Source organism: Bos grunniens, chromosome 28, assembly GCF_055505025.1.
Source record: "Bos grunniens cultivar Pamir isolate PY7600 chromosome 28, Bosgru_T2T1.0, whole genome shotgun sequence".
In the NCBI taxonomy this organism is placed as follows: domain Eukaryota; kingdom Metazoa; phylum Chordata; class Mammalia; order Artiodactyla; family Bovidae; genus Bos; species Bos grunniens.
In genome coordinates this window covers 2,866,613-2,892,450 of record NC_141192.1, presented here as the reverse complement: position 1 = coordinate 2,892,450, position 25,838 = coordinate 2,866,613, and the positions used below count along the sequence as shown (strand labels likewise).

Below are 25,838 nucleotides of genomic sequence, written 5' to 3'. Positions count from 1 at the left end.
CTAAAGGAAAAAGAGGAGTCTGGGGATCTTAGTGGCTGCAGGCTGGGATTCTGTCTGTGCTCCAGGACCCTGTCTTCCCTACTGCCTTCTCAGCATCTTTTTGTTCACCAAGGCTTCACCCCTTGGCAGATGTTGCTGTAGGTGGTTCTGACAGGTGGCCTCCCAGCTTAGCTGCCTTCTAAGATGCTTTCTTTTTCCTAAGAATTCTGATCAGCCCAGACCAGGCCTCATGCATGCTTTGGCCCGTTTTTTGTGGCCTGGAGCGTGAGTCCCATTCTTGGCCCAGCCTGGGTTGTAGTCATGCATGTCAGAAACAGGGATGAACCAAGCCATGAGCAGTCCCTAAAGGCATCAGCTGGCTTAGTGTTTTCATCCTGAGCGAGTCTTTGGGCTCATCCATGTGTGGGTTGACTACGTACTAAAAATACATAGTGCCCAGTGTCATCGTCACACCAAGGACTATGAGAGGGAGGGTTAGGCTTGGCTTTTTCTTCTCTGCCCTGTGAGTTAACAGAGACATGATGATTTAATGAAAATGTGGTCTAAAAGAAATCCCAGCCCTGTCTTCCCATCACAACTGCTTTAGTTCAGCGTCCAGGGCTGTGACTTGGCAAGGCAGTCTCATTTGGGGATACCCCTTCCCCATCCTTGCTTCCTGTGATGATTCCGCCATGCATGACCAAAACCAAATCCCCCCCAAATCTGAGAGTCCATGCACTGTGCCTGCAAGAGCCACTGCATTCCATTCTGAGCGATGGGTTCTTCGTCCTTCATTTAAATGTATAAGCTGCTGTCCGTGTTGAACACTGCTTATCTACAGCTGTTCCCACAGACGCTTTACAGCAAAAACACACTGAAGAACGTTCCCTAGTTTCCATTTGAATGCTATGTATTCCTTATCTTTAGAAATTACAAGATAGGCATAGTGGTGTATTTGATAGAAAACAAATAAGGAGACTTACTTTTAAGTTTATTCTGAAAATAACATTAAGATTTATCATCCCTAAGAAGCACTGGGAACAAATCACCCATTGCTCCCAGCTCCGAGCAGAGTTTGGACCGCTTGCTTCCAGATAACAGTGGGGCAGGCTGTGCTCAGATGTTGCCAAGAGCTTCCATGATTCTCTTAGGAAGCATGTTCAGTAGGAGGTGTTGGTCTTGAAGCCTCTTCTTAAACCCTATGTCAGTGGATCCCCTACTCACACACCTCAGTGTGGATTTATGCAAATATGACCAGAGTTTTGGAGCAAGAGTCTGAATTGAATCTATATCAATGATTTGTTGGATTTTAACCTACAGAGACCCTTCAAAACTCGGCTCTTCTTAGTGGAATGTGTTCATTTCCATATGTGATGATACAGAGCTCCCACTGAATTTAACACGGTGGGTCTGCAGGTGATTGAAGTTCGATTCAGTTCTGCAGAGGCCCAGAGGCCTCCTACTCCATTGCCCTCTCTCCATCACCTCTCAGATGCCCCACTCCCCACTCCCACCTGCTACTCCCAGGGCCCCACCCGTCTATATTTTAATAGCTCCTTGTGCAAATCAGGAAATCACTTTCCTTCCTCACAACACCATGTAACTATGTCCTACGGAAGAGTGCCATGATAAAACATGATAGAATGCCTAGGATACTAATGATATGAAAGAGGTACTAACCGTATATTCTCCTGTTCTAAACCATGTCCTCTTTCTGCAAAGTTCTAGTGAGATCTTCTTCAAAAATTGCACAGCTTACTCACTACCTTGGAAACTTGGCAAGAAGGAGAGTATGAGGTGCAGGCACAGGCAGCAGAGAATAACTTCCTTTTTGTAAAGTCAGGATGTTTTCGCTTCTGGAAAATCATCACCTGCTCCTGACTTGGACCCTTTCCAGGAAACCACGAGAGGCACTCATAAGCCATCACGGTCTTTGGGAAAGTTACCATAGAGCTAAGTTCATGGACAAATATTTACTTTTTAAAGTTAACACACTGAGAGCTTTAAATAGTAAAGGCACTTCATTTTAAAAATATGGACTGGTTTTAGCATGCATGTTAATATAGTGTACTTGTGTAGCAATTTCTAGCGTCCAGAATCTTCCAAGTCATTATCCCATTATAAGAATTCTATGAGAGGTTAACTCACCTTTGTATAAATAGAGTCTGAGACTAAAGGGGATAAGAACCTCGACCAAGTTCACATGGCTGTACAGAGGGGCACAACTCACATTCAGATTGTGTTTAAAATATATAATTTAACATATATACATGGTCCATTACAAAGCCAAACAATTTCTGTAGTGTGCAGTAAAAACCCAGCCAGAGTGCACTCACACACATCAAGTGTCCTTCACAACACAGCTGATAGCTTGGCCTGATCCAGAACGGTGAGGTCATGGATGCCATGTAGGTCCACAGAGCAACTTTCTCACAGATCTATTTGCCAGGCATCCCTGCATTTCTCCCACTCAAGTCCATTCGAATTAACATGCAAAGTTGAGTCAGCAAGGCAGGTTGTGATGGGCCAGCACAGGGGGAGGGTGTGAGGGGGTATCCAGGACACGTTTTTCCAGCCAGGCTTATACTTCCTACTCTCCTACCATTAGGGAAGCAGTCAAAAGACTTTGCTCGTACACGAATGGATGTTCGATTAGAGATAGTAACCTTGGCACACTTCCAAGAGGCCCCCTTCTTCTATTCTGCCATCAAAAGCACACCACCCTGCTCCTTTTGGAAAAGGGTAAGTGAGAACTTCTTGGAGAATAGTCTCTATCCAGGGATAAGCCCCCCTGCCAAAGGGCTGGAAGCACTTCAGAATGAACAATGTTCTACTTGCCCTGTGGCTGTGGACAATAATGGGTGGGGACATGGGCACTGGGGTATCCAGACAGTTCACTGTCAGCTTAGACCTCAGACTGCCCCACAGTCTGTCTCTCTGCCCTTGAGTCAGCAGGGTCAGTGCATCTTCTTAAAACAAGAGATGCTATCTTGAATGACTGCTTACAATAAGCACTTTATGCTGCTCTGGGTGCCCTGGCAATGTTATCTGATCCTTTGAAAACCAATTAGTGCATCTTTACCATCTCACACTTGGGCCCATAATGGTATTTCCTCTAGCTATATACTATGAGCTTGATATCACAGATACAGGAAGGGCAGAAGATTAAAATTCAGATTAAAAAAAAAAGATAAAGAAGAAAAAAACATAAAGGGGTTTGGCTCAGCAGAAAATCCTCTTGAATGGTCTCAGAATCAGAGTCCTCACCCTTCAGGGCTCAGACCCAGAAAATCTTGTCCTGGGAGATTTATCCAAAGGGCCGCGGCCCCTGCTCTTCGCAGAAAGGAGTGTCATGCCTCTCTGAGGGCACCTGAAATGCCACTGGAAAGAGGCTCCCACCACACAGAAGGCACGAGTGAAAATACAAAAATAAGGACTTTGTATCCAAAGTTTCATAAATAACTGGAGTGGCAGATATTAAATAGGACGCAGGGTTACAGCTTGTTCTCCTCGAAGAGGATCTGCGCGTAGACCGTGCTGGTGGGGATGCCCTTGGTTGCCCGGTGGGGCTTGATCAGCTCCAGCTCAGCATAGGTCAAGTTCTCCTCCGCGATCTTAGGCTATAAGACAAAACACAGCACAATTGGAGCCGACCACAGGAGCTCAGCGTCACACATCCATTCATCAGGCATGTATTTTCATAGCACTTTGGGGATTCAAAGGGAAATAAATGGGCAACAAATTTTAAGGCATATGTAAAACTTAAATAACCTAAAGCTACATCTTGTCATCTTATATAGAACACTATGTCCTGCAGTTAAACACCATATGATTTAAGTTGTCATAGAACACTTACAAAAAGTGATTAAACATGAGGCCACAAAATAAACTTTAATTCCAAAGTAAAAATAATGTAACTAACAGTCTCTGCTGGAAAGAATAAAACAGAGACAGAAACAAGAAGTCCTAGAAATTAACAACAAAACTAGAATGCTATCACCTAGAAATTTTAAGTGACTTAATCCATATAAAACTAAAATTTCAGCATATGATGAAAATAATGGCAAAGAAAATATTACATGCCAGAACCTAAAAATGTAGTACTTGGAGAAAAGTCATAACGTTAAATATTTATATTAAACAATATGGATGAAATGGATCAAACATCCAATTTAAGAAGTTAGAAAAAAAAATAAACAAAAGCAGAAGGAAGAACCAAAAAAAAATTAACACTAGACACATAAGTCAGAAGATAGGAAAACCATAGAATAAATAAAAATAGCCAAAAGTTTATGCTGAAAAAACACCAATGAAATAAACAAAAACTTAATCAAGATAGGAAGGGAAAAAGCATAAATGAATGGAATGCTGCTGCTGCTGCTGCTAATGAATGGAATGGGAAATGCAAAAACCTTGAAATTCAAGATAAAGTGAGTAATATTGTAGAATAATATAAATTATAAACACTAGCATGTGAATTGGAGAAGGCAATGGCACCCCACTCCAGTGCTCTTGCCTGGAGAGTCCCAGGGACGGGGGAGCCTGGTGGGCTGCTGTCCGTGGGGTCGCACAGAGTCGGACACGACTGAAGCGACTTAGCAGCAGCAGCATGTGAATGTGCTAATTCCATCAAAGAAAAGAAAGAAAGAAAAGAACGGGACAGAGGAAGAAAGGAAGAAGAGAAAAATACTGTCAAAAGCACCCGGCACAGGCAGCGTGATAAGAGAACTTCCAGAAGAAATCCCTTTGAGGAACAGATAATCCCAGTATAATTAAGCTGGTTCGGAGCATTACAAGAAAGGAAAAACGTCACATACTTTAGAACAATCTCATTTATTAGTGTATAAGTTAGCATAAATCAGATTTACTCAACACAAAAAAAGCACACTGAAAGATGATCATGCTCAAATGGATCTTATTCTAGGAGTAGAATAAATGAAATAAATTAATGAATGGAATAAATGGTTCAGTATTAGAAAAATCTAATATAATTCAAAGCAGTAATACAGAGAAAAACCATATGGTTATCTCTATAGATACTGGAAAGGCATTTAAAATTTAAAATTTTTGTTAAAAATAATTCTTGATAATATAATACAGTCATAGATATTTTTTCCTACCATAATTAAGGAAAATTATTAAAATAAAGAATAATTTGTGATCCAACTCCAGTGACATTAAAAATATAAAGCTACTATAATTAAAACTCTGTGATACCAACAAATGAATAGACACCAATGGGATTGATGAAAACATGCATAAATTAACCCAAATATTATTTTTCAATAAATGGTGTTGGGATACTTGGGTAGCCAATTGAAAAAAGTCATATTGTTCACATCTATCTTTACATTAGATAAATTCCAGATAAATTAAAAAATTTAAATTTTAACATGGAAAATAAACTCAAAAGTGCTAGAAGACTGTGTGAGGAAATTAAAAAAAAATAATCTCAGCAATTATTTAAAAATTATTTAAATTATTTAAAAATTATTTTTAAAAATCTCACCAATTTAAAATATGTGTTTTAAAGTCTTACACAAAACCCAGGAGCAATAGTAAAATGACATGCAGATTTTCATGCAATATATTGCAGAATATTCTCTAAATAAAGTCAAAGGACAATTGAAAAAAATGAGGAAAATATTCACAACTCAGATCAAAGGGTCTTACAAGTGAGTAACAATAATGGCCAACAGTCCATTGGAAAAGTAAGCAAAGAACAAGAGACAGGATCAGAGACTCCACAGGAAGGGAAACCCAAAGTTCTCACACGTGTTAAGTGAGACTCCGCCTCCCGAAAATAAGACCAGAATGACTTAAAACCACTTAGATGTCAGTTCTTATCTTTCAAGGCGACAAACTAAAAGTTTTCGAAAAGAAACAGCAAGAATCAAGTCCTCTTGTATATTGTTGGTGGAAATGTTATTGGTACAAGCGAAAAATGGAAACACTTCTGTGGGCATCAATAGGAGTCTGATGCATTCTTTTTCTTTTTTTAATATAAATTTATTTAATTGGAGGTTAATTACTTTACAATATTGTATTGGTTTTGCCATACATCAACATGAATCCGCCACAGGTGTACACGTGTTCCCCATCCTGAACCCCCCTCCCACCTCCCTCCCCATACCATCCCTCTGGGTCATCCCAGTGCACCAGCCCCGAGCATCTTGTATCCTGCATCGAACCCGGACTGGCAATTCATTTCTTATATGATATTATACATGTTTCAATGCCATTCTCCCAAATCATCCCACCCTCTCCCTCTCCCCCCGAGTCCAAAAGACTATTCTATACCTCTGTGTCTCCTTTGCTGTCTCGCATACAGGGTTATTGTTACCATCTTTCTAAATTCCATATATATGCATTAGTATACTGTATTGGTGTTTTTCTTTCTGGCTTACTTCACTCTGTATAATAGGCTCCAGTTTCATCCACCTCATCAGAACTAATTCAAATGTATTCTTTTTAAAGGCTGAGTAATATTCCATTCTTAATGAAGTATTCAGCACAGTCTTTAAAAGAATGATGAAGCCATCTGACTACTGTATGCTTTATCATTTGTGTAAATATGTGTGTATGGGAGTAAATACACATGTATATATTTTATGTGCTCAGAAAGCCCTTAGAACTCACCTGGAAACCAAGAACTTGGTCTTCAAGGTTCCTGCTGGGGAAGTAGACCGTGTGGTTGGAGAGAGACTCACCCTTTATGGTATATATTTGTTGAATCTTGTAGATGGCACATTATTTAAACAGCAGATTAATTAATTTTAATTCACAATTAGAAACATAAAAGTTGGCCACTGATTTATAGTTGTAAAAACACCTCACTTTTAAGCATCTCTGCTTTTATTTTTTGGTTTTGATTGTGTTGTCATGGTTTTATTTTCATTTTTTGTGCTATACCTTGATTAACTCACCAAAATTCAGGACAAAAAAATCGTATATATCACATTAAGTTTCTTAAAATGTATGCCAAAGGCAAAGCTCCTCCTTTCTTTTGAGATGAAGCATCACACTAAGGTACAGGGAGGAGAATGTAAAGAACTACTTACAGCAGTACCTGCTAGCGAGGGGCACCAGCAGGCGACCTTCATAATCACCTGGCTCTGTTTAAATTCAGAGTCAAGGGCAGTTACGTGGGTCAGAGCCTCCTGCTTGTCCGTTTATACCAAAGATCTTCACCGTTATTCTTAGTCATCCACATCTCACCAGCCAACAAAAACGCCATTTACCTCTTGCCTTTCGGTTTAGTTACATTTCACGTTATAATGATTCCGTTTAGAAATGTCATGTGTCCTCAAATAAGCACACAAAACCCAACTCATGTAAATTTTAGAACCAAGATTTATGAAATCATATTGTCCAGGTGTTTGATCACATTACTCTGAAACTGCATTGTTTCCTAGCGTAGATTATCTGTTTATTCTTAAGTTATTCCATTATGTTTGGATATGAAAAATAACACTAGCTTTCTCAATACAGGTCACCAGGCTGGCTTGGCTGATGTGCTGTTTTCATACATTTTTATGATGTTCCTATAGTAAACATAATTTAATAAAGCCAAAGCTCACTAAATAAATAATTGCATCTAGAAAAGCAATAAAAACAAATAAAATTAGTACTTTCATAAGTGGAAAGGTACTTCAATTACTGTTACAAGCAACAACCCACCATAAAATGTGTCGAATCATTTCCCTTATGCATATTTCTGGAATATAATAATTTGATTGAAGATACGAGGCGGCACACAAGAGGCTCTGAATTGTGAAGTGTATACAGTTTCCAACAGGAGATGCATAATATCAGTCCTTGGCACCTTTAAAGAACCTATTGTTTTTCTGGCATGCATCCTTGGCTATCCCCATCAACCATGTGCTTAATTACATTTCCCAGCTTGTTTAACTAGAAATAAATTTCTTACCGCCACTAAAAAGTGGAAAATGTAGACTTCTCACTCAGCTACCTTTCTCTGCACTCATGCTTTAAGGGAAGGCTTAGGTGCATTAAGAAGCAGCTTAGAGAATAACATTGGCATATCAGTGAGAGTAGGTAAGACTCAGCTTCCCCGTTGGCTCAGGGGTAAGGAATCTGCCTGCCAATGCAGGAGATGCAGGTTTGATCCCTGGGTTGGAAAGATCTCCTGGAGAAGGAAAGGGCAACCCACTCCAGTATTCTTGCCTGGAGAATCCCAAGGACAGAAAAGCCTGGTGGGCTGCAGTCCATGGGGTCACAGAGAATCCGACTTGACTTAGTGACTGGAACAACAGACAACAGCAACCACAGGGAAGACTACAGAGCTGGGAGCGAGACTGGGAGCCAGGAGCGCAAGGTCAAGGTTAGGGGCAGCTGCAGCCGCGCAGAGCCAGGGTGAGGGCCCGCCATAGGGCCCCACCTGCATTTCAGGTGGTGTCTTGCCGACACGAACGTGTTTAGATTTAAGATAAAGAAGCACTCCTGATGTGTAAGGCAATTCAGGAACTGGTGTGCAGTGAGTGGGTCTCTGAAAGTGGATCAAGACACACTGCAGCTAGTTCTCTGGCAGCTTCTGGCCCTCAAATGGCCCCCTTCAAGCCCCTGTCCTAGTCCTGGAGGTGCAGGAGGTACACGGGACATCAGCAGTCAAGAAAACAAACTGAAACACTCTTGAACTGGCTGTTCACAAGCACTCCGACAGCAGCTCTCGCCTGCACTTGAAAACATGAAGGAAAGTGTGAAGGCAGGACTTCCAGCCGCAGACACGGGCTTGACACCCGGGCCTGCTGTTGCTGCATTTCCCGGAAACAGGAGGGGGCTGGGGACCAACAGCCGGAAGTCCTGGTAGGGTCCTTTAGAAGAAGCCCCAGAACTTTCTAAACCTGTGAGAAGCAACAGCCCTTTTCCCAGGACTGTTTGGTTTTACTTTGTTTTCCCTTTCTCCAGGCCTGAAAGACTCAGCCCATTTCTCTTCGTATTCCTCCAACTGCGGCCCCGCATTTGTGTCAGCTGCTTGCTGTCTTGTAGGTTCTAAACCCCTTTGTTTCATGTGTCTTTAATCTCACTTTTCATCCATTTCCTCCCAGTCATGAAGAACCCACCGCCCTGCTCTGGAGGGAATTCTGTGAGCAAGAGGGGATGGAGGCTCAGATGCAGACACGTGTCAGTGCATCCGAGGAAGGCAGGAGTAACAGGAAATTTTCTCAGTTCAGTGAACCTGTTCATGGGGAGGAGGCGAGGAGAGTGGCCCCGACGCCGTCACCCGGTAGCTGCCTGCAGAGCATGGGAGCAGGGGCAAACTGCTCACTGGACAAAGGATGAAGAGACTTTATCATACATTTTTATTAATTTATTTATTTGCATATATACTTATATCTTTCTAGCCATGCCCCTGAGCTATGCTCTCCAATGTGGGTGACACCTCCTGCCCCTCCACCCCACAGGTTCACCCAGGCATGGTGCACCCCCTGAGCTAGGATTAAAGATCTATTCTCACCTCCTACTATGTCTTCCAGGGACACCAAGAATTTTGTTTCACTTCTTAATCTAGAGACTTCCCTGGTGGCTCATATGGTAAAGCGTCTACCTACAATGCAGGAGACCTGGGTTCAATCCCTGGGTTGGGAAGATCTCCTGGAGAAGGAAATAGCAACCCACTCCAGTATTCTTGCCTGGAGAATCCCAGGAACGGGGGAGCCTGGTGGGCTGCCGTCTATGGGGTCGCATAGAGTTGGACACGACTGAAGCGACTTAGCAGCAGCAACAGCAGCAGCCAGTATTCTTGCCTGGAAAATCCCATGGACAGAGGAGCCTGGAAGGCCACAGTGCAAGGCATCACAAAAAGTCGAACATGACTGAGTGGCTTCACTTTCTTTCTTTCTTTCTTAATTTAATTTTCTTAAAAGACATGTAGTAAAAGTGACTTTCTAACGGGTCATTGCAGGCATCCAAACACAAGAACAGGTTTCTGGGCCCACTGCCCCCACAGGACTCAGGACAGTCCCATCACATGCCTTCAGGTTATCTCTGCAGTCCCGTCCTCCCTCTAACAAGACCCTCAGGCAACCCTGACCTGTGTTCTGTCGCTGAGGCCTTCTCTCCTAAAGCGTGTCATGTGAAAGTCATCGGCATGTAACCCTGTGTGGTCGGCATTTTTCTCTCAGAATAGTTCCCTCATGTGTTGGCCAGCTTGCTGCATGCGTCAACAGTTTGCTCCTTTGGATCACTAAGTATTCCACGGTGGGTCACGTGCCACACTTTGCTTATCCATTCACCTGCTGAAGGACATTTGGGTCATTCTAAGTTTTTGGTGATTATGCATGGAGTTGCTATAAATATTCATTGCAGGTTTGTGTGGGAGATTTTCGTTACTCTAGGGTAAACACCCAGGAATGGGGCTGCTGGGTTGTATGGAAAGAATGTTTAACTTCAAAAGAAGCTGCCAAGCTCTCCATTCGGAGTCCACACCATTCGAACCTCCCCCAGCAATACTGAGAGTGTTCACTGCTCTGCACACATGATGGCACTTGGTACTGTCCGTACTTTTTATTTTAGCCATTCAAGTAGATGCTAGTGGTCCAGTAATTACCTTCTCACTGTCCTCAGGGGTCTCAGCAATTCCAGACTTGCACTCAAATTCTCACTGATGCTGTGCCCAATTAAATTCCCACACTGTACGACATCTCCTCAGAAGAACTGGGAAAGGATGATCACACAGACCAGGTTTCAAATACAGTGATGGAATCTTCTGGACTCCAGGTGTAACAAAGTGAGTCTACAAGCATCAGAGTTTGAAATGCCATGTCTCCCATCCCCTGTCTTTCCTTTCTGCCAGTGGTGAGAGGCTGCTACAGCAGATGACAGCCTCCAGGCTGGATCTCCCACTTCTCATTTAAGCCCCACTTACCCTCAGCTTTAGAGTGATGATTATGGAACATACGTCAATGGGGAAGGATTTACTGGCTAAAGCTAACACCAGAAAAGTCAGCTTCATAGAATTCAGAAGTCGTGTACCTCCTGGAAACACACCTCACTTCAAGCTCCTCATTGGAAATTTCTGAGTGCTTCAATTTGTAGGTATGTTTTTCAGGAATCAAGCCAAGAAATAACTTTCCTACCAGGAGAGAGAGAGGTTTAACAATCTATGCAGACTCCTGCAAAACAACACCTTTTCATAGAGATCACAGACGGATGTGCAAGTTGAATTAAGCTGCAGGAATAAAAGAAAACTGCAATTGCAGCCACTGCAAATTCTCAATGTCAGAAGTTCAGCTGGGTAATACCATTATTGCAGCAACAGATCAATAACTAGGACATGCGATGTTTATGCTAACGTCACCTTAGAGCTTAAAAATGTGATTGCAGTTCTACCGAGTTGCACGATCAGGAATCTATTTACCCAAGACAGAATTACATATTATCCATATTATCGAGGGCAGACTTCCTCTTCCCCCTTTGAGATAAGTGCTCATTTTTTATTCAACAGAGGAGTACCTGGTAAAACAAACACTCCCCTCCTAACATCCATACATGTGCAACTGTGGCCTCTCGGTGGGGGGAGGTGCTGTACATTCAGAGAAGCTCTATTTGATGGAAAGCCTTTAGTGGAAACGTGTAGGTCCCAACTCCTGAAATGTCCTGTAAGAATCAACTTCCCTTGGAAATGAACTTGACTTAATTTTGAGTTCCACGGGTCTGTCAAATGGCTTATTTATTTATAGTTAAGCATATTATGGAAGGAAAAAGTAGAGTTCCCTGGTGTGCACATTAAATGAAAATAAAGGCTCAAAATGAACAAAATAAACACATTTCCAAGACAGATATGTTAAATGATGGTACAAAGGACGCAATCCAGAAGTGACTTTGAGAGGCGACAGACAGCGGGGTTTGAGAAGTGGTCCTTCTGAGACAGAAGTCAGGAACTGTTAACTCATCTTCATTAACTCACTCACTCCTCACATATCAGTCCTGTGAGGTGGGGCCAGTGGTCATGGCCACTTCACAGAGGGGCAAACAGTCTTTAAAAGGCAGGCTCATGGCTCCAGGTCCTGCAGCCATTGCTAGGCAGAGTCCTGCCTGGAATCCACCCTCTGCTCAGGAGCAGTCCCCTGACCTTACACGTGCAGGGTCAGCAGCGACTAAGACTCCGATGCGGACGCACCGCACCCAGGTGAGCCAGCCAGGCAGACAGCAGATCTTAAAATCCCAAAGGGGAAGAGTGACCTTCCAAGACAACAGGGAAGCTTTACTGGTACGAATCTCTGGAGGGCGTGTTTTCAGAACAGGCCTGCACTGCTCAGTGGGCAGGCAAGCTCCAGATAAAGGGGAAACGGGGCCAGGAGACCTGCCCACCCCCACCCCCATGCAAATCCCAGGCCTGGCTTGGTATGGGGGGACAGAGGCTCTGAGGGCAGATGCGTGAGGCTGACACCGATTGGAGGACGACGGATGAGGAGGGGAATCTCGTTGGAATCCCTTCAGGTGACGCCTTGTCTCTCTCTACAGTCTTACCCCCAAAGGACTCTTAGCCCCCAAGAAAGGAGCAAGTGTGCCTCTGACCAGCCCGGGAAGAAGATGAAAAGGGTACAGGCTCTGCTTTGACCAGGCAGCATGTGGGGTGGCAACAGACTCTTGATTAGAGGTGCCCACTGAACAGGTAGAAATATGCAGCCAAGGACGGACTAGGGACAGGACTGAAAAATCCAGGGGAGTTTTCCAAGGCACCCTGCAGCTAGAGCCACGTGCCAGGGCTAAACTCACCGTCTCCTCGGAGCTGAGGTCAGTGGCACACTGGGACCTCTGGCTGTGGCAGCATAACTTGCAGCAGCATCCTCCTCAGCTGGGGCTGGGATCCAGCTGCACTCCCACACCCAGCAGGCAGCTGTGACCGCAGACGTCGGTGCACCTTGACAATCTGAACTAGAGAACAGGACTCTGCACTACTGTGTGTGGGGACAGAGGTGCTCTCTGAGCCCCACTCCCTTTGCTCCAGCCATCTATAAGCCTTGCAGAGTCCTACTCACACCCAGCTTCCCCTCCTCATGGTTACCCGGTGACTAACGATCGATACCCAGTGTTATCTAGGACTCTGGAAGGATTAGAAAGCCTCTGTAACTCAGCAGAGAAGCCGGGGATGGAGATAAAGGTTTCAAGGTCTTATCCAGGTGTGTTGGCACCTTGGGTTGGATGAAGTCATTGAGAAACCATGAGCAGAGCAAATTCACATCATGCTCCTGAGTCTAGAGAATTCAAAGGATGTTTAGCAAAGTGCATTCCCTGAATGACTCTGACATGATGGAAAGTCACATGCCCCTGGCTAATTGCTCTGAGGACAGGCAGAGGTGACTGGCTTTAGAGGGTGACGAAGCCCTGCCCTGAAAGGCCTGAGGCTTACGAGTCATCAGACGGATGGATATCTCTAGATTTCACCAACATATGTTTTGGAAGCTAAAATGTAATTATGGACAGTGCTCTTGGGAGGGTCCTGATAACGACACCTCTCACAGCGTCACAGTGAGAGCTCCATGATCCGATAGAGTCGCTCATTTTCTCTTCCCCATGGACCGCAGATGAATGTTTTCCCAGCTGTCTTCCCAAAGTACTTTTCCCGGCAGTATTGTTCAAGAGAACGCTTATGCTTCGAATAAGAGAGTGTTTGGTTACCTACTTCCATATAGAAGTCCACTTTAAAAATCTTCACTCTTGAATCTCAATCTTCTAATCAACTTCAATCTTTAACACTTAGATTCATCGGTTTGTGCAAGGGTCTGCCTGGTGGTAAGAGCATGGACTCTTGGAGACTGACTTATTTACTGTCTGTGTGACCTTGGGTAAGTTGCTTAACCTTTCTGTACCTCTGTTTGTCTGTAAAGTGGGACCCATACTAGTACCTATCCCACAGGGTTAGTTTGAGGATTAGATGCATTAATAAATGTAATGTACTTAGAAAATTACCCAGCAGCTAAACAGCAAATGCCACACAAGTGCTCAGTTATTCTTATGACTATAATTTTTATCACAGAAATGAACAAGTGTTGCTTTAACAATTGGTCCCTTTGAAATATTTAGAAGCAGAGAAAAGAAGATAGTCAGAGATTATTTGGAAAACATCATGTACCAGATACTGCTGGGTGCCACTGGAGCTCAGACAATTGCCCAGAAAAAAAATCAGGTAACTTTTAAATAGTGCGACAGATAGTTGTTCTAAAAAGATAAGTTGAATCATGCCATTCCCTGCTCTGCACAAAATTCCCCGTTGTTTCTCTTCACACTTGGAATAAAATCCAGGGTCCTTTTCAAGATCCTCATCCTTCCAGATCTTGCCCTGGGACTCGTCTGTCCCCAGCTCACATCCTGTGTCCCCCGTGCTGACCAGTGCTCCAGGCATGCTGGTCTCCTCGTGTTTGCTGGACACACCTGGACAGCACTTCCTGTGTGGGGCCTTTGCCTGGGCTATGCTCTCTGCTTGGACTGTTCTTTCCCCACATGGCAGTGCGGCTTGCTCCCTCACTTTATCAGGTCTTCGCTCCAAGGCAGCCCCACCCCATCAAACACGTCCCTGCTTGGCTCCCTACCCTGCTCTCTTGCTCTGCAGAGCGCATATCACCCCTTGGCATTAAAAAGCTCTGTACATTTGGTGAGCTTCTGTCTTCTCACACTGGGATGCAACGACAGCACCTCGTGTTCACTGGTGCACCAATAGCTCTTGCATAACGTCCTCTTACTGCCACCCTCATTTCACAGGGAAGGGCAAGCTTGGGGCCAAGAGCTAGCAAGCGCCAAAGCCAGGGCAAGGACCAGCCTCTCACCGGATCACTCAGCTCAGTGGGAGCAGGGGCTCTGCCAAATGTACCACTGCACCCAGTGATATGCAGGGACGTTGCTGAGCAACTGATCCCCCACGAAGAAAATTCATTCCTAGCATTTGCTGACTTACATATGTAAATCCTCCCACAGTGGCTGATTTCAAGATGCCAGAGAGATTTCCTCTCTCTAGTAGACAGGAGTGGGCTGGAGCATGCCGCTGCAACTTACCTCCTAGAAAGACAGCCGACCTACTGCTACCTGGCACATGGGAGCTACTCGATGTTGTATCGGTAAGCACTGGGGTAGCACCTGCATGGGCACATGCCATCAAAGTGAAGTGTGTTATCACTACTATCAAAACCACCGTTATCACCACCTTGATCACACCCGCACCAATACCATCACCAACACGAGCATTATGTCACAGACACAATGCCCAAGGCACGAAGCAAGCACGGAGCACAAATATAGAACAGCAGTAGGTATGCCAGTTTATTGGTTGGGTTTATATGTGACGCGGGCAACGGGCACCTATGACTGAATTCACAGTTTGCATCCATCATCTTTCTATGCATGCTCTATAAGCTTAATTCACAGGGCTGTGTCTTATTGCCGAACATGTGCTTATTAGAATTTATCAATTCAGCTTTAGGGAATTATAATAATAGTGAGCACTGAACGTGGCTAGGGAAACAAAACCCCCTACATATACCATTAGTTTGTCACGAACTGAGCTTCACGTAGAAATTTTCTTCCTGACGTTCTGGGTGCCTAGCTTGATGTTACAGATATTATAGGTTGATGATGCTTTATTACTCTCTTTTTTTTCCCCCCCAAAATGGTACTTCATTTCTCGTTTTCTCTATTTGAGATTGAAAAAGTCTTCTAATAACAATTCTGAAGTGCTCTGCATTCAAAACTGAAGTTTTCAATGAAATAGGCTTTTTTAAAAAAAATCAAATATACAAATGATATTGCTCCATGAGATTACAAAAATAAAACAGAATGAAGGAGTTTAAAAAAAAATTTCCTGGCAGTGCAACGATCCCAACAATGAAGTTCCCAATAAAGGCAGCAAATTAGCTGAGCTGAGATGGAAAGAGCTGCCTCTCACAGGGACGTTCCCTGTAGACACTCAGGGACGGGCCTGCCCCAGAGTGGGTTCAAGACCCCCACAGGCAGGGCGGGTCTGCGTGACCAGGCGGAGTCACTTAGTGGACTGCCCTGCTGGACTTCCAGCCTGCTTTCAGCCCGGGCTGTCCTTGGCCCCAGCTCACCTCTGTGACGCCTATTCACCTTTGTCAGGGGTCAAAGGCTGCAACCCCTAGAGCAACTCGTACACTCCTGTCAACACTGGATGTAAGACAGCAGAGCAATTCCAATGAATCTGTGACGCAGCAAATGGGAGAAACACAGCTCCAAGGTGGTTAGTCCCGAAGTCACCGGCCTCCTGAAAGCACACAGCTGCAACGGGAACGACTCCCTCTGTATCACTTCTAGAGGATTCTCATTGTCTCCCAAAAAAGGGTCCCCAATGAGTGCTTAGGGTGCTACCAGTCTTAAAAGATTACTGAAAGTAATGGCTTCACTTGGGCCATCCTTAAGAACATCAGAGTCTTGACCAGCCTCCACTGGCCTGTGATACAGTTGAGAAGCCTCCAGCCCAGCAGCTGTTTGGAGACAGCGCAAGGCAGCAGAGGGACATCAGAACTGACCTCCTGGCCTACAGGGAAGTGACAACCCTGCATCAGGGCTGAGTCCCTAATTCGGGATGTTCCCACTGCCACTTCTGGGACGCCTGATCTTGCCTCCTTGGTGATCACATCTCATTCATGAAAGACCCAGCCGCTCGCCCCTCCCTCTCTGACTGAAGGAAGCCCATGAAATGAAACAACTTCTGTTTTCCCCACTCTCATCCATTCCGAAGCCCCGCATCCCTTCTTCCCTCCAGTCGACATACATAACTCCCCGTGACAATAACGGGATGTGCATGTGTACCGAGGGGGGCATAGAATTTTTATCTCTCTAAAAATGGGACTAGCGTGGTACAAGCATAGTTTTTGTTTGTTTTCCCAAGGCTTTTACTTGGGGCGATATATTGTTCATGTGGCTGTGGGTTTTTTCCTTCTTTTTAATTTTAAATCGAGATTATGCACATATATTATGCAGGTTAATATATCCTTTTCATGTAGAATTCAACTGGAACCAGTGCTGGTACATTTAACGACAACAAGAGAAATTCTCTAGCTTATTATAAACATCCTTCAAGAAACCTGAAATGCATGTCCTCTGGAAATAATTTTGCTGGAGTTTGGGTTATTATTAAAATCTTCTCAGAATTCCATCACTGGGGTCTAATGGGCCTCAAAGCCCTTTTCCGCTACTGAACAGAGAAAAACTCTTTTTGGTCTTAGAAGTACATTCTGGGTAGTGAAAACTAAGCTGGAAGAAGGGGGCTTCTTTCCAGACACCAGGGAAATACTGAACAGAGCTAGCATCTCAGTCCCGGGCTGACACTGGGCGGAAGGAAGGCCCTGTCCTAAGACAGGTTCCCTTTAACAATGATGGAATAAACCTCATCCTCTGGCTGTTTTAAGTGCTCTGATCTTTCAGATTCCATGAGAGGAGGCAGGTTTACTGCAGACTTTATAAACTCAAGGGAATCCCAGGCAAACGGGTCTTGGCTACACATTCCCTACATGTCAGAATTCTCTACCTGTGACTGTGAGGGGTCCTAGAAGCCCACAGAACAGAGCTACACCAAGCTGAGATGGGGATGAGCTCTCCAGGAAAGGTTTTCAGGAATGAGGGAGAGTCACAATACCCTTGAGAAGCAGATTCTCATGTTTAATCATCTCTGTTGATAATGAGAAAATTCACCATTCTCCCAAGTGGGCTGACCTGTCTTACTAAAATGTTAGTATAACTATTTCTGAAGGTGGCCAGTGATGACTCAGTCTTGCCAGCAATAACTCAACCAGAGCTGGGTACTGTCTGTTAAGTTACGCAGAACTGTACTTCTTAAACTTCAAGGTGCATCAGATTCATCTGGGACCCTGTTGAACTGCAGATTCTAATTCAGTAGATCTAGGGTGGGGCCTGAGCTGCTACTTTCCCAATAAGCTCCCAGGCGATGTCCAGGTTGCTGGTCCCTGGACCTCACATTGAGCACTGAGGACTTAGAGCTGCAATCTCAGATCTTTGTCCTCGACTCATTCACTCCACACACAGTCTGCAGATCCCAGGTCCCCCACTGAGGACACAGTGATGAACAGGTTGTCTATGACTTTAAAACTAATGTTAATCAAAATTTAAAACTTCTGGGCATTAAAGGACATAGTCAACAGAGCGCAAAGGGAACCTACGGAATGGATGAAAATATGTGCAAATTATATATCTGAAAGGAGTTAATATCCAGAATATATAAAGGAACATCTACAAACACACACAAATCTGATTTAAAAATGGGGAAAAACTTGAACAGACATTTCTCCAAAGAAGATGTACAAATGGCCAAAGTACACGAAAAAGATGCTCAACATCACTAATCACTACGGAAACGCAGCTCAAAACCACAGTGCGGTACCACCTCACACCCGTTAGCAAGGCCACAAAATAAAACACGGAAAATAAGGGTTGGCAAGGACGCAGAGAAAACGAAACCCTTGTGCACTGTGGGTGAGAATGCACATCCATGTTCATAGAGCATGCGGCAGCATCCCAAGAGTCCATCGACAGATGAATGCATAAACAAAATGTAATATATATACATAAATCAAAATATTATTCAGCTTTAAAAACGAGAAGGAAATTTTGACACATGTGGCAACATAAATGATCCTTGACAACGTTATGCTAAGTAAAACAAGCCAATCACAAAAAGATAAATACCAAATGATTCTATTGATATGAGGTACCCAGAGCGGTCAAATTTACAGACAAAGTAGAGGGTAGCTCTCAGGGACTGGGGGAGGGGAGAGTGGAGAGTTATTTAATAGGACAGACATTTGCAAGATGAAAAGAGTTCTGGAAATTGTTTGTACAACAATGTGAATATACTTAGCACCACTGAACTGTATACTTAAAATGGCTAAGATGCTAAATTTTATATTATGTGTATTTTAACACAATTTTTAAAAAGCTTTTAAAAAATGTTTTCAGTGTCTAAGGTGTCTACCATGTCCAGCCTTCACAGTAAGAGAAACATAAAGGTCACTTTGTAAAAAGGCACGATGTGGTTCTAGCGAGGGAGAAAGTTGAGTCAGGCATGAGAAGTGCCAAGATACAGGTGAGGCCAGGTGCTGAAGGAGCCCCGGGGGGCGGGGGGTGGTCCTGAAGTCAGACGGACGGGGAGGTGGTGGGCATGCGGGCCAGCTGTGGCCGGGGAGGAGGAAAGGACAGCCAGGGGCCTGAGAAGTAACAGATAGCCTTTGGTCACCAACGAACATGCAGATGAGGGAGAAGAAGGCACTTAGAGTTTGGACAGCAGGGATATCCTAGGTGGGGCAGGACCAGGGGAAGGTGATGAATTCTGTGTGCCTAAGTTGGGGTACATGTGGAGCCCCCTGGGGAATGTCTCACAGTCAGAAGAGCCACTGTGGAACTGGCTTGAAGACTGAGACTAGGAAACCAACGCGCTGCACAGCTGGCTGTTGCACCTGTGAGTGTTGAGCCTCCCAGGCAATGTGTTCAAGGAGAAGAGGACCCAGAGGCAGGTGACACTGAGGAGGTGGAGGAGCGGAAGCCAGCCTCACCGTCTGGGGACGGCGGGCAGCTGAGATGGAAAGTGGTCAGCTGGGGTGATGGCAGGAGACCCAAGTTTACTCCCAGGGACAAGGGCATCAGTGCCTTGCGGGGTCAGGTAGAACAGATTAACTAAATGGTGCCATGGGAGTCGGCAATGGCAAGGCCCTGACATACAGAGGGTAGCACTGATGCCTAGGAGAGTCCAGATGTGTGAAGAAGTGGGGTTGAAGGAGCAGGAGGCCTCAGAAAAGAAAGTGGTGTGTGAGCTCCCTCCTGGAGGTGAGAGGCAGCCCTGTGGTAGGATGAGCCAGGCAGCAGGTGCAGGACAGAGCCCGTGGGGCCAGCAGTAAGGGGACCTGGACCACACAGGCTGGCGGGGTGGAGGAGGGGAGCGGCAGACCAGTGATCACAGCTGCCGCTGCAGGAAGCCATGCTTCATCCTGGAGGCAAGGGGGAGCCACCAGAGTATTTTAAGCAGGGAAATGACATGACTGGAGTTGGGTTTGAGAAAGATCCCTAGGCTGTAGTGCAGGAGATGGATCCGCGGGGGAGGCAGGATGCAAGAGACCCACTGGGAAACTTGTTGTAATAAAGCCTCTGATGTTGCTGATTTCCCCGTGTCTTCAGCCTTCTGCTCGCAAGGGATAGTTTCTCCTTAGAGAACAAGGGTAGTCTGATCTTTCTAGCTACAGAGTGCTACAGGCGAGTGACTTGGTTCCAGAGAGAGGAAACAGAGGTGACCCACTGAGGGAGCCTCAATGAGGAGGCGTGACCCTGAGGCAGGAGCCCACGGGCCTGCATCCTCTGTGAGTCGGTCTGGGGATGCTGCCAACCCGACCCTCCAGCTCACAGTCCCTGTTGCTATCGAGGTGTCACCTCCCCATCACAGAGACTGTTTTCTCTTCCTCCACAAGGTCTCTGAATCAGTAGGGCAAGAAAAGGAAATCAAACGCACTGTTCCTTCTGAAACAAGGGGGCGACAACAGCCGTTTCTGGAAGTGTGCGAATTATCTCAGTGGGGTCAGGGATCCCAAAACCACGGGGAGGAAACAGGGGTCCCCTGACGGCCTCGGGGAGACTTTGATCTAGTGTCCGTCCCCCCACCGCCAACTGGAAGGATACACATTTTGAGTTTTGGGAAAGTGCGTCCTGGCCCCCTAAGGATGAAGAACCACTGATATATTGGAATAATGATTCATTGTCAGCATTCCAGGTTGTTAGACAAAGGGAACACACTGTCCATCAGAAAGACCTTTGGTGATAAGGCATGGCTTCATAAGCTAATTTTGAGAACAGATTGTTGTGTTTGGTTGTTTTGTAAAACTAGGGAAAGGCAGTTTTGACACCTAGATTATAAAACATCTAAAATGCCTGTCCCACCTCTTTTTTCTTCTTGAGTCCTATCATTGTTTCTTTCAAACCACTATTCGTCTCTGGTAAGCTAGTGGAGGGGATGGAATTCCAGTTGAGCTATTTCACATCCTGAAAGATGATGCTGTGAAAGTGCTGCACTCAATATGCCAGCAAATTTGGGAAACTCAGCAGTGGCCACAGGACTGGAAAAGGTCAGTTTTCATTCCAATCCCAAAGAAAGGCAATGCCAAAGAATGCTCAAACTACCGCACAATTGCACTCATCTCACACACTAGTAAAGTAATGCTCAAAATTCTCCAAGCCAGGATTCAGCAATATGTGAACCGTGAACTTCCAGATGTTCTAGCTGGTTTTAGAAAAGGCAGAGGAACCAGAGATCAAATTGCCAATATCCACTGGATCATCGAAAAAGCAAGAGAGTTCCAGAAAAACATCTATTTCTGCTTTATTGACTATGCCAAAGCCTTTGACTGTGTGGATCACAATCAACTGTGGAAAATTCTGAAAGAGATGGGAATACCAGACCACCTGACCTGCCTCTTGAGAAACCTGTATGCAGGTCAGGAAGCAACAGTTAGAACTGGACATGGAACAACAGACTGGTTCCAAATAGGAAAAGGAGTACGTCGGGCTGTATATTGTCACCCTGCTTATTTAACTTATATGCAGAGTACATCATGAGAAACGCTGGGCTGGAAGAAGCACAAGCTGGAATCAAGATTGCCGGGAGAAATATCACTAACCTCAGATATGCAGATGACACCACCCTTATGGCAGAAAGTGAAGAAAAACCAAAAAACCTCTTGATGAAAGTGAAAGAGGAGAGTGAAAAAGTTGGCTTAAAGCTCAACATTCAGAAAACTAAAATCATGGCATCTGGTCCCATCACTTCATGGGAAATAGATGGGGAAACAGTGGAAACAGTGTCAGACTTTATTTTTCTGGGCTCCAAAATCACTGCAGATGGTGATTGCAGCCATGAAATTAAAAGACGCTTACTCCTTGGAAGGAAAGTTATGACCAACCTGGACAGCATATTCAAAAGCAGAGACATTGCTTTGCCAACAAAGTTTCATCTAGTCAAGGCTATGGTTTTTCCAGTGGTCATGTATGGATGTGAAAGTTGGACTATAAAGAAAACTGAGCGCTAAAGAATTGATGCTTTTGAACTTCGGTGTTAGAGAAAACTCTTGAGAGTCCCTTGGACTGCAAGGAGATCCAACCAGTCCATTCTGAAGGAGATCAGCCCTGGGATTTCTTTGGAAGGAATGATGCTAAAGCTGAAACTCCAGTACTTTGGCCACCTCATGTGAAGAGTTGACTCCTTGGAAAAGACTCTGATGCTGGGAGGGATTGGGGGTAGGAGGAGAAGGGGACGACAGAGGATGAGATGGCTGGATGGCATCACTGACTCGATGGATGTGAGTCTGAGTGAACTCTGGGAGTTGGTGATGGACAGGGAGGCCTGGCATGCTGCGATTCATGGGGTCACAAAGAGTTGGACACGACTGAGTGACTGAATTGAACTGAACTGAATATATACTTCTTGCAAAACGCCACATTATCTTGGAAACGTAAGAAAAGATATTAAGCTTTGAGGATGAAAACACAAGGACCCAGGCCTGTCATTTTTGCCTGGAGCCCAAGGGTCTGCTGGGGGTCGGCGTGTGTGGTTGGGATGAGGGAGATGGAGCCTGCAATCACCTAACAGAGGAGCTGACACACAGTAAATGCTCAATAAGTGGAGGCTCCTCCTTCTTGCCAGTGAGTCAGCAGAGGCAGTAGGCAGGTTGCTTCCTTGGGGTGAGCATGTGTCAACATCACTCTGGACAGAGGGGCTGGGGAGCTGGAGAGCTCTGTGGCCCATGACCACTCCAGGAAACATTGTATTATGGACTTTGTGGCAAAATGCAGCAATTATAGAATTAAACACCTAAGCTGGTACCAGATCCCAAAGAAAAGATGTTGCCAAATTATTTTCTAAATTACCCACCAAGGCCTGTGTGAGTCAACAGGTAGCTATTGACTGCAGTTTCAGCTGCCATCAAGACTTATTGATCTGAGAGATAAATATCGACCAAATTGAGACTGAGGTCAATGCTGGACTATTGGGAAAATAAATCTTAATATTAACCAAAACCTGTAGATGCTAGGCCTGGTATTTTTGACTCTAAACTGCTGATCAGGCAGAGGTACACTCAAAGTCAGTTCTTTCCTTTATTGTGTATTGGTGTAGGTGCAAACTGGCCTTCAAATTGACGCATTTCTGGAAAATTTGGTTTAAAACATTTTAAGTCTTTTCATATCTTAAATGATCAAAGGACAGGAAAATTGGTATTTAATAACAGCAGTATGGATATTTCCAAAAAACAAAGAATCCATTTTGAACTGCATATATGACTGCCCTGACTTACTTTCTGTGCAAATCAATAATTTCCTCTGTTGGATCTCCGTCCCAGAGGAGCACGCCAGCTCAAACAAACAAACAAAAAGTCCACAACATTAGGAAGGAGGTGGGCAGGGGGTTCAAGATGCAGGGGACACATGTACACCTGCAGCTGATTCATGTTGATGTACAGTAAAAACATCACAATATTGCAAAGTAATTATCCTCCAATTAAAATAATTAATTTAAAAAATAAAATTTGATGAAAAATGAAAAAAAAAACTCATGTGGAGCCAATTTAGGTGTGAAGAAAGTTTTAACCATCCCCCCAAAAAAGTCCACAAGAAAAAAAACGTGTGATTGGGACCAGTTATTTTTGAAAATGCTATTGAATCTACTTCATTCATAAGTGGCCCCAAACTGCTGAAGGAGGCAGCACTGTGTTGCTGTGAACTAGAGAGCTGCCCATTCAAGGCTGCTGACATTGCTCCGTCCGGGGGGAGCAGCCCTTTCTTCATGAGAGATGCAACGCTACCTCGGGTTGTAGGAACTCACTTTCTTTAAGCAGAGTGTTTGTGTGTCCCCACAGGCAAGTCTAGGAATGGGGGATCTTACTGTGAGAATTAAATACGATGACATGCAAAAAAGCACTTTTTCTTATACATCCCTGGGATGTATCAATGGAACGTCAATAAAGAGCAGTTTCTGTTTTCACAAGGGGTAAGAGATTAGATTAGAAACAACAGGCCCTGAGCAACTTAGCATGTAAAATGGCGAAAATTTACAGAAGTGTAATCAGCCTTGAGGTTGTTGATAAATACATGGGTTAGGAATAAAAGATCTGGAAAAGATGCACCCACACCTACACACGTGCAGTGGTATGCACAGCCGGGAGACTGAGCTCAGACTCTCGGGGGAGTCTGCTTCTCATGGGTAGGATGCAGGATGCTCTAAGTGGACCATTTCAGCCTCTGGGTTCAACTGAGTTTCCCAAAGTCCACTGAATGACCATAAATGTATTGAAATTAGCAAAACCTTGGCTGCTGTATGTGAGGACAAGACCAGTATAGCCAATAGAGCAGAAATGGTGAGGAATTTTTGATAACATGAACCAGATGGAATCACCCTGCATGAAAACAGAACCCACAGTTCATTGCAGGGAAAAGGATGGTTCTCTCTTAGAAAACAGAGGAGCCATCCTGTCCAGAGGAACAGCAGGGAACCTGGGCACAGAACAGGTCAGAGGTAAGGCTGAGCCAGAAGATGTCAGAGTCATGCACAGAGATCCAGGTTTCCCTCGGAGACAAAGCTTTGAATAAGCTGGTTAAAACCTTACACTCTGGATTCAGAAGGACATAGGTTCTGATTGCAACCATCAAGCTCTCAACATTACAGATTTGAAAATCTTTGCTTGCCCTGACCTTGTGTAGCTATGCTTAGGAAGCTTTATTTTTACCTTTCATACTAATTAATTTTTTGTGTGGTGTGAAGTACCACATATATACGGTACCATATACAGAAAAGATAATCACCATATACGGAAAAGATAATCCCTTCTTCACTGCGCTGCAATGTCACTTTGTCATAAAATCAAGAGACAATGCATATGCAGATACGTTTGGGGCTCTTTATTATCTTCTTTTGGTTTATGTGTCTATTCTCGTGCTGACACCATTACTTGAAAGTGAAGGGAAAGTGTTAGCCGCTCAGTCATGTCCAGCTCTTTGTGACCCCATGGACTGCAGCCTGCCAGGCTCCTCTGCCCATGGAATTCTCCAGGCGAGAATACTGGCATGGGTTGCCATGTCCTCCTCCAGGGCATCTTCCCCAGCCAGGGATTGAACCTGGGTCTCCTGCATTGCAGGCACATTCTTTACTGTCTGAGCCACCAGGGAAGCCCAATTACTTACTACATGGCTTAATTACTGTGGTTTTAATGTAAATTTTGTGAACTGGCATATATAAACTCTCCACTTTTCTGTTCTTTTCCTTTGCAATACATACACATTTTAGAATAGGCTTGCCCGTTTCTCTGCCTCTCTCTCCCTCTCTTTTTCTGTTTCTCTCTCTCTCACACAAATATACAACTGCTGAACAAACTTAGCAACAAAATGAATAACAATACATTTAATATGTTAAACAATAATTTAAAAGAAATTAAATCTCCATGTATGCACACTGATGTAAAGAAATTAGTGAATAAATCAACAAGAGAAGGGAGCCAGCTCGTGCTTATAGAAGAATTTTAAGTAGTAAACAGAGACGGGTTGAGGAAAACAGAAAATCACCATTAATTCACCATAGTAATAAGTGCTACAAGCAAAATCCGCTGATGAACACTAAAATAAGTAGATGAAAGTTCAAGGAAAAACAGACTATTTGCATAGGCTGGATGAATCTCCCCTAAAATACCTATTACTGTGGTGGTTTTCATATGTGTCCAAAGTCTTTAATCTCCCTCCCTTCAAGAGGTACAGCTTCACGCTCCTCCTCTTGAGTGTAATCTGGACTTAGCGACTGACTTCTAACAAACAGACGACGGAGAGGAAAAAGTAGTGATTTTATA

At 44.4% G+C, this 25,838-nt stretch overlaps 1 protein-coding gene across 4 annotated transcripts in view; it reads right to left on the bottom strand.

The window, feature by feature from the left end:
- Positions 1–1,981: 1,981 nt before the first annotated feature.
- VSTM4 (V-set and transmembrane domain containing 4) overlaps positions 1,982–25,838 on the bottom strand; it is an 81,475-nt gene continuing 57,618 nt past the window's right edge. For 3 of the 4 annotated variants that reach the window (XM_086381612.1, XM_086381613.1, XM_086381614.1), the window contains one exon: positions 1,982–3,599. In XM_086381612.1, the coding sequence (XP_086237738.1) occupies positions 3,474–3,599 (126 nt within the window). In that variant the 3' untranslated portion in view covers positions 1,982–3,473. Of the gene's footprint in view, positions 3,600–12,676; positions 12,875–25,838 lie in introns of those variants that run through there. The other variant, XM_086381615.1, reaches the window with a different exon arrangement.